We start from the raw sequence: 9,475 nt of genomic DNA, 5'->3' as shown, positions 1-9,475 counted from the left end.
ATCTACCTGGTGGCCACCACACTAGGATACCAGAGCTTGTGGGGCTGATATTTAACTCCTAGCAAGGTTGAGGGTAAAAAAGTACCCTTTCCCAGGCCTACAAATTTAGGGATGTGTGTGAAAAAGAAAAAGTTTGAGTAGACATTTAGCATGCTAGCTGAACTGGATTCCTTAAGAAGCAGAGAATTGTACCAGACAAAACTAATCCAGGGGAGGATGTGAAAGGGGCTATGGTTTGGAGTTGTGTGCCTATTGGTCAGATTGACATAGCCTCACTTTTCAGTATTCACTTGCACCTATAACACTATTTGGGGTGGGAAAACACAAAAGCATTAGAAGAATTTTATGTTTTTGTTTTGTTTTGTCCTGAAAGATCTCCTGAAATGGCTGATCGAGCAGTCCTGCTCACTCTGCTTGCATGCAGAAGAAGGAGGTCAGGCCAAAGGATTGATCAAACTTAAGTTAGTGTGTATCTCTTGGGTTTAGCACTTAACCTCAATTCCTAGCTGAGTCAAGTATAACTGATGGTCATGGAAATATGCAGAAATAACGAAAGCAATGAACATTTATTAAGTGTTTCCCTTACACACTTAGTGCTATATGCTTTACTTTTTTTAATTTTTAATTTTAATTTAATTTAATTTTTTTTTTGCGGTATGCAGGCCTCTCACTGCCGTGGCCTTCCCCGCCGCGGAGCACAGGCTCTGGATGTGCAGCCCCAGCGGCCATGGCTCACAGGCCCAGCCGCTCCGCGGCATGTGGGATCCTCCCGGACCGGGGCACGAACCCACATCCCCTACATCGTTAGGCGGACCCTCAACCACTGCGCCACCAGGGAAGCCCTAATTTTTAATTTTTAAATTTTATTTATTTTTGGCTGCATTGGGTCTTTGTTGCTGCCCGTGGGCTTTTTCTAGTTGAGGCGAGCGAGGGGCGGGGGCGGGGGACTACTCTTCGCTGTGGTACACGGGCTTCTCATAGTGGTGGCTTCTCTTGTTGTGCAGCATGAGCTCTAGGGTGCGAGGGCTTCAGTAGTTGTGGCATGTGGGCTCAGTAGTTGTGGCTCGCAGGCTCTGGAGTGCAGGCTCAGTAGTTGTGGCGCACGGGTTTAGCTGCTCCGTGGCATGTGAGATCTTCCTAGTGATCGAACCCATGTCCCCTGCATCGGCAGCAGATTCTTAACCACTGCATCACCAGGGAAGTCCGCTATGTTTTAAATAGAATATTTTATTTAATTCTTACAATGACCTTATAAAGTAAGAAGTTTTATTATGGATCTGAACAAAATCACCACTAACATTTGAGAAATAACTCAATCATGTATGCCCTCCTCATGGTGGGTCAATAATGCCAGGAGGTTATGGAAGGGTGAGTTCATGCTAAGCCTTACTAGATACAGCCCTTTCCTGGAACACGTCAGTAGGCTACCAAGACATTTCTCCTACTTCACTACTGCTCCCTTTTCTGTCTCCTTTGCTGAATCCTCCTTATCTTACTGTTTTAGTGCTGGAGTGCCCCAGGGCTCACTTCTTGGTCTCTTCTTTACTCTAGTTACATTATCTAGTTGATCTCAACCAGTCCTTAAATACCACCTGTATGCTGCCAACCCACACATTTATGTCCACCCCAGATACCTAATTGTCTACACCTATCTTCACATGGATGTTTATCAGACACCTCAGACGTAACCACGTCTAAATCAGAACTGGCAAATATGCTTCTTACCCCACCAAATCTGTTTCTTCTCTATTTCCTCAATCTCAGTAAATGTCAACTCCACTCTCCCAAGAGCACAGACCAAAACCCTTGGGATCATCTTTCACTCTAGTCTTTCTCTTATATCTAATCTATCAGCAACTCTCGTCTGCTATATCTTCTCTCCATCACTCTGATCATCCCAGCCAGGTAACTCCTTGTTTGCTTTCTTGCTTCCCTACATCTATGGCTCATATAGCAACATAAAAATCAGTTTTTATTATGAACCTTTTAAAACATACACATAAATATACATAAATGACTACCCCCATGCACTCATCACTCAGCATCAAAAATTAACATTTTGCCCATCTTCTTTCTTCTATTCCCTACCCTCCCTTTTTTTGAGGAGGATTTTAAAACAAATCCCAGCAAAGTCATCCTTTTAATGATCAGAGCACGTTGCTCACAACTTTTCATTGTTCCTCTTCTCAGTAAAAGCCAAAACCTTTTTGATGGCTTACCACACCTGTGTGATCTGTTACTATTCCCCGACACCAACTCCTCCAACTGTCCCCTGTCCTGACTCTGCTTCAGTTACCGCAGAGGTTCTTAACCCTTAGAGGGCACCAGCATCCTCTGGAGGTCTTGTCACAGCACAGGCTGTTGGGCCTCACCCCTAGAACTTCTGATTGAGATCTGAAGTGGGCCTCGAGAATTTGCATTTCTAACAAGTTCCCAGATGCTACCGCAGCCCAGCGGCATACTTGGGGAACCATCAGCCACACTGTACTCTTCCCGCTCTTCGATGGCCAGGAGTCTCTGCACTGCTCTCCCCTCTGCCCTGAGAACTCTGATTTACTCAAGATTCGCTTTCTTCCATCTCTTTTAAATGACATGTTTTGAGAGGCCTTCCTTGACTACCATTTAGCATCCTGTCTCCTCGCCTTGATTATTTGGCATTTTCACGGCAGGCAGGCATCGTCGTTTTTCTGTTTCCCTTGTCACGTCCTGATGGACAGGTGCGCGGGCACGGAGACCTGGTTTTGCTCTGCATTCCATCCCAGCGCCGAGACCTCGCCCAGCAGGTGCAACGAGCGGATCACAGCCTGAGCGGGGAGGCTCCAGTTCCTGCTTGGGACCCTGGACAGGCGAGTCATTCCTTCTTGCCTCAGTTTCACCATCCGTAGAGGAAGGATCGGCTACGCCCACCCCTCCCGCCTCCGTGGCCGCAGGCTGGGAAAGGACAGAGCGAGCGCGCCTGTGGAGCGGGACAGTCAGGGAACGCGGAGCGGAGGGACGCCGTGCTTTCCGGCGAGACCGCACCCTTACGTCTCCAGCTCCAGCGTCTGGGCCGGCGGACCCACCCCGTACTTCGCGGTTGCAGGAAGGGGCGGTGCGGGGCGGGGTCTCGAGGGCCCGTCACACCCGGAAGTGCCCGCCTGCAGCCCCGCCCCCAGCAGCGCCGGCAGGCTGAGCGAGCCAGCCGAGCGGGGCTGGCGGAGCTGGGCTACCTCGGGGGCGGGTGAGGGTGCGGCGCGGGTGTAGCGCGGGTGCGGGGCGGCGGGCGGGCGCCCGGGCGGATGGGACGCGGCGCGGCGGGCGGGCTGGGCAGGCGTCCGCAGCTGGAATGGTGCTGGCGGCGGCGGGTGCCCGCGAGCTGAAGCCTGAGAGGAGCCGCCATGGAGATGCCGCCGCGGCCTCCCGCGTGAGTGAGCTGACGGGCGGCGGGCGGGGCCGCTGCGGCCGGGCAGGGCCGGCGGCGGGCCGGGCGGCGGGCCGGGCGGCGGGCGGAACCCAGCCTGGCTGGCGGGCGGGGCGTCACCGCGCGGTGTGCGGGGAGGGTCCTCCGCCGGTGAGCGGGAGTCTCGGGAGGGCCGAGCATCCGCGGGATGGAGACACAGGATGCGCGCGAGGCCGTCGGAAAAGGAAGCTGCAAAGTACAGACGCCGGTGCCGAGAGGAATTCCACTCAGCTTGCCTGCTTCTCCGAATTCCTAGCAAAATTCTGTCCGAGGAGCTTGCACATCACTCGGAACGAGCCGAGCCGCGGCTGAACAGGGCATGTGACCTCTTTTACCTGGCACTGCAGAAAATCATATCCAGAAATCACAGCATCTTCTGTTTCTTTGGCACCCTGGGCGAATTAGTTAGTGTACGACCTATCAGGCACAGGTGTCTTTTTCCTTAGTACCCAAGTACACTCAAGACCACCTGCGACAAAATTGTTTCCAGAAATAAGCTGAACAATTATGTGGGAGACATTGAAGATATTGCATTATTCAATACAAGATTTTTTTTTTTTTAGCATTTTGTTAAAAGTGGACTATAAATCCCCAGGAATTTTGAACATTTCAATTTTGATTTGCTTTCTTTAGTTTAACCTTTATGAAGTAGCAAGAGCCCTTTGAATCTGACTTTTCAAACCGCCAAAAAATCTCATTCTAAGAACCGTGTACCTTTTCATGACAGCTCATTCTTGGAGCTTTATTGTTTTTCACTTAGATTTGGCCAGCTTCACTCCAGGGCAGTTGTATCACACCAGCCTCTTGTGGCTATTTGGCAGAATACCAGCCAAAATATAAATATTTGGCTTGGGCTGAAAATTTTTTTGATGTTGAGTCTTTTTAGGAGCGCTCATAGGATTCTGGCACTTTTAAAAAGTGCCTTACAGAAATTTTAGCTTGAGTGGAACAGGTCATGGAAATTTAAGGAGTACCTACGACTGTTGAATTGACCCTGCTGGGCTGGTAGGAATAAGAGCTCAGTTGCTTGGTGATGGCTGTCGCTTTGAAGACTTTGTCATCTGGTCATGTTCTTCAGCAGGTTCGGGAAGGCTCCTGAACCTCTAGGAAACGTGATGGTGGATTGTTAGCATCATGTGTGAGCACAGCATCAGCACATGAGTTCTGCCCAGGCTCAGAGGCACGCAAGGCAGGAAATGCTACTTGTCTATAGACAACACATAGTATAGAGGGTATCCCACATAGGATGATATTTGTCGTAAACCTGCCCCCTTTATATCAGTTCCCTGCAGTCCCTGTTTTGCTTCTGGAGCAGAGGGACCTAAAGGAAAGAAAAGGGGGACCTTAGAATGCAGGTGAGAAAAGGGTGTGGAAAAGCAGGCTCTGGAGGGAGGGAGGAGAGATATTAAAAATCATTTAAATAGAGATAATTAAAATGAAATTAATGTGTGCATGCAAATATTGATAAACTGAATCTAAGACATCAACTAATCAGAATTTTGGTGTTCAGCACAGTTCTTTGCTATTGAGACTTCATCAGTAGTGCTGGAACAATGAGAGGCTGAGATGTAATAGAAAGCCTGAATGCCAACAGGGATGAAAGAATAGTTAAAACCCAAACCCAAAAAACTCTGTTCAGCCATGGGTGGCTGAAGTTGGTGAGACTTTTGTTTTTGTTCATTTAATGGTAAATACAAATAGGTTTTGTTTTCATTTGGTCTATCTAGGAGTAGCGCTAATTCCAGAACTATAGTGTTTTTTTACCTTTCTGTGCATCAGAATAGTTTTTCTTCCCACCCCCTGACCTATTTGCTTCTACTCCCAATAATTTTTTTTCCTTCCACACTGAATCATGGGTGCTGGATTTGAGAAATGGCAGTTCTTGGGGAAGGCGCTTTGTCAGGCCTCACTGTGCTAAAGCTTAGCTAGGTCAGAGGCCAGTACAAGTTATTGGGCGGGCTCAGCTTTTCATAAGGTTAGATTTTTAGCTTGAGCTTAAAGGCAAAGAAAGTTGTTTGAGGTGGGCTTAAAGTGCCTTGGATGATGTGGTGGAAGCAGGGACTCAGATCCTCTTTGCATAAATGTCTGTTTATTAATTCATTTCTTCTGCAAATGTTTGCATGCTAGTTTCTCCCTGGCACTGAGTGTGATACTTTTGTTTGCCCTTCTCTTTTAACAGCCAGTTTTGCATCCTTTTCAAATCTCACCTTGCTCCCTTTCAGCCTGTTAGACATTGTCTTGGAGGGATACAGGTGACTATTAGTCCAGGCTCCCTAGTTCCTTCAGATGGGCTTGTTGAGATTAGGTTTTTAAAATTTCTTCTGCTCTTTCTACTTCTTGCCTTCACGTTCTTCTCATCCTTTTTGATTCTCATGTTGATTGTCATGGGCTTTATATCTCTCTTATTTTTTGCATCCTTGAGTGTATGTGGCTTTTAGATTCTCCTGCATTTTTGGATCTGGGTGATATTAAGACCATGGGACATTTGCCTGACTGAACCTGAAAAGTGTTCAACTAAAATTATATGTAGGTTAGCAAAGGAGTTGTCTCAGGCAATAAACTGAGATGTGTGAAAGGAATTGTAAACTGATCAGCCCTGACCTCAGGAATGTTTTATACATTCTAGCTTTTATAGTTATTTTTGTAAAGGATTTTCATAATTACTAAGTTGAAGGAAGACTGTGAGTATAGGACAGAGTGCATCCCTTTGACCTCACTGAAAAGTTTTCTTGGCCTTCATTTTCCTACTGGCCCTCTTTCACAAGTTGGCTTTCTCCCTGTAGGCCTTGCTTTCTTGCTTTTCCAAACATGCCTCAGATATACAGCCATGTCTTTTTTCAGTGAATTCCACATCACTGGAAGCTCTTGAGTGTTAGAGATGTTCAGCATAGGCAGACAAACATCTTGTTGACTGTATTCTGAGGGATTTAGGCAGCAGAAAATTAGTTGGATTAGAGCACAGATTCTCATATTTTTGGATTTCACTGACTGTAAAATTAAAAAAAAAATGAAGTCCAACATAGAATTGCTAAGTTTTTTGTTTAGCCAAGTTAAAAAAAAAGGATAAAATTATCATCTATCATCATCTTTTTGTAAAAGAAAGGACATTTTAGTGCCCCTCCCCCAATACAGGGAAGTACATAATCTCAGGCCAAAGGATAGTTCTTAAATTGAGTACATTTAGTTTTATGAAAACTTACACATTGTCCTCATTTTGTCACAGATCAATAAAAAGTTCATTGAAACCTGATGTTTGCGATCCACTGGACCAGATGACCTTTAATGTTCATTCTAATTCTAAGATTTAATTACTATGAATTTGGAACCTTGGCATGGGTTACCCCAGTATTCACTTGTTTGCCTTTTATAACCCTTTGGAATGTATTCTTGTTTTTGTTTAACTAGTCCTAAGTATAAATTGGGCACCTCTCTGATCATAGGTGAATCTCCTTAATGATAGACAAAGACGTTTAAAATATTCAGGAACGATAATGGCCCACATGGTGATGTTGAAAGAAGACGTGTGCGTCAACATGTGTTGAAGTGTCATATATAAGGAAAATTTTGAGGTGCATTTGGGAACTTGAGAAGTGGATTCTGAAAATAGGTAGCATTTATGTAGTAGTCTCTGATTCTGGGAAATCACTCCTCCCCCTCCCACCAAATAGTCCTAAACCTCTTGTTTCTAATTTACATTTTCTTATGCACATAGTAGGCATCAGTAAATATTAGTAAGTGTGCTTTTGTGAAGGTGATTGTACATCTACTCAGCTGTGGTTGTTACGGAACTGCACAAAGAGTGTTTATGAAAGCAAGTGAAATTCTTTCTTAACATCAGGTGGAAAGTTCTTTCAAGGTGATACAGAGAATGGAAATTGCCTTTCAGATGCTTTTCTATAGAATTTTACCAAATTCCAGATGTATTTACTGTTTACAATGAGAGAGTTCAGGTTTTTTATTCATATTTATTGGGTGCCTTCGGTGACCAGGCTTTGGGAATATCTCAGAAAACAAAACGAAGTCCCTTTTCCTCATGGTTGAAAGTGACAGTAAACAAATACATGATACAGTTACTGTAGTGGGTGGGTCTGTGTACTTTGTGTTGTGTGCTTTTCTGTCTCGAATTTCAGGCTATGGGCATTTGCTAAAGTATTTTTTGACCAGTTCTTTTCACTGATCCTGCCTTGAAAAACAGGCCCTTGCTTGCCATGACACTACTTTTTCTTGGTTTCCTGCTCTAGTTTTTAGGTTGTTAAAGGTGATTTACTTTATTTATTTTATTACTTTATCTCATTTAATCTTGTCAACAACCTACCTTATGAAGTGTAGTTCTCTTATTATTATTAGTTTTCAGAGGTTAAGTTACATTCCCCAGCTTATCAAGTAGAGGAGAAACTGGGACTCTAATCTCTCTCTGTTGATTGCTTTTTTGGCTTACATGGCTTCTGTTCGTTGGCAGTAGCTGTTTCTCCCAGCTGCAGGCCTTGGCCAATTCTTCTTTTCAGTCGACTATTAATCACTAAGTTGTGGCTTCATCTGTATCTTAAGCCTGGGCTGTAGATCTGTGCCTCAGTTTTGAATTTTGAGCTTCTTACGGAACATCTACCCTTAGCTCATACATCAGATTCAACATGTCTAAAACTGAGTTTTCATAATATTTGTTCTCAAACTGACTTCCCTTTATAACATCTCCACTTAGTGGAATAATCATTCTTCTGGTCCTGGATATACAAAGCCTTGTAATGTTCTTTGATTTCTCTTTCTTTCGTCATCCTCCACATTTTATCAGCTCCCAGGAACTGTACAGTGTTGGTTTCAAGTGTCCATTCTGATTGCTGATACTCTGATGATACTCAAGGTTTCATCCCTTGATACCTGGATTATTTCTCCTGTTGAACTCTTAGGTGTTCTCTCATCACCTTCCAGTCCACCTATTGTTTTTACCCCTCACCCCTCACCCCTGCAACATCGAGTCAAGTCAAACACTTAACAAAACCATATATCTCAGCCAGGAAGTCTCAGCCCTCCATCATTTTGGCCTTATCTTATATGTTCAAAATCATTATGTGCCTTAACCTCCCAAGGTAAACTATACCTTCTCACAAGCCAGGAGTCTCCAGCCTTTTCCTATCCTGTCCTCAGCTAAAACAACTTAGAATTCCTCCAAGGCCCAGTTGGAGCCCCATCCCCTTCACAAAGTCTTCCTTGTATACATCAACTCATTCTAGCTCCTCTTTGCAATTCCTATACTATTTATAATTGGTAGCACATAATCTTGCACTTGTGTACGGACTTCGTGCCATTCCCTGGTGGTTTCTGAAGTGCCTCCTTAGTTGGCTGGTAACTGGAGAAGGTTTCTGTGTTCAGCATCCTGATCACTCACCCTGCTTAGTATAGGGCAGCAATGGGCTAGGCAGTGCTTACCTACTTGATTTATTAACAGTGGTGGTGGTCTGGAGTATTGCCAATAACTTTTAATTTAGTGTTGCAATTAAAAATGAAGAAGGCCAAGAAAATCCATAAAAATGTATCTCCATGTTCAGTTTAGCTCCTAACTCCATATTTCTTCTTAACTGTGTTTACATTCACATAGTATTTAGTGCTTATACAGCTCCTGAGGCAAGTAGGTGAGGTGTCACTATCTTTGACTTTCATATTACATTTCCTATTAGACAGATCTGTGGAATAACAAAAACCTTATTTTATAAGTACACAGTCTGAAGCCCAGAGAGGCTAAGGGACTAATCCAAGGTCACTTGGTTAGTATCTGCAGGCTAGGACTGCAGTTCATTTCTTCCAGCTGATTTTGCTCCTCTTCCAGTGCCTTTTCATTAAATGCTGGGAAATGTAGCCCAGTCAACTGAATATGCCAAGTCATAGTGCTGCCCCCTTACCAGCCAAGTGATGGTAATAGGAAAAGTGACAAAAGAAAGTTCAGAAATGAGAGTGATAAAAGACATGGAAATGTTTGAAATGGATCATCAACCTTCTCCTCCCTATTTTAGCACCTCACAGATATCCCACTCTGACAATGCT

The 9,475-nt window shown here is 44.6% G+C and overlaps 1 protein-coding gene across 7 annotated transcripts in view; it reads left to right on the top strand.

The window, feature by feature from the left end:
• Positions 1-3,209: 3,209 nt before the first annotated feature.
• Positions 3,210-9,475, top strand: part of KLHL2 (kelch like family member 2) — a 126,704-nt gene continuing 120,438 nt past the window's right edge. Inside the window, exons 1-2 of one of the 7 annotated variants that reach the window (XM_027095899.1) lie at positions 3,220-3,403; positions 4,722-4,794. Coding sequence is in view for 5 of the 7 variants with exons in the window: in XM_027095907.1 (XP_026951708.1) it covers positions 3,378-3,403 (26 nt within the window). In the remaining 2 variants the exon portion in view is untranslated. Of the gene's footprint in view, positions 3,404-3,535; positions 3,757-4,721; positions 4,795-9,475 lie in introns of those variants that run through there. The other 6 variants (XM_027095907.1, XM_027095905.1, XM_027095906.1 and 3 more) reach the window with 6 other exon arrangements.

The sequence above is a fragment of the Aethalodelphis obliquidens genome, unplaced genomic scaffold (genome assembly GCF_003676395.1).
Source record: "Aethalodelphis obliquidens isolate GAN/ISIS:26980383/991018 unplaced genomic scaffold, ASM367639v1 scaffold95, whole genome shotgun sequence".
Taxonomy (NCBI): domain Eukaryota; kingdom Metazoa; phylum Chordata; class Mammalia; order Artiodactyla; family Delphinidae; genus Aethalodelphis; species Aethalodelphis obliquidens.
Note: the sequence above shows the minus strand (reverse complement) of the source record. Positions and strands in the feature narration are given on the sequence as shown.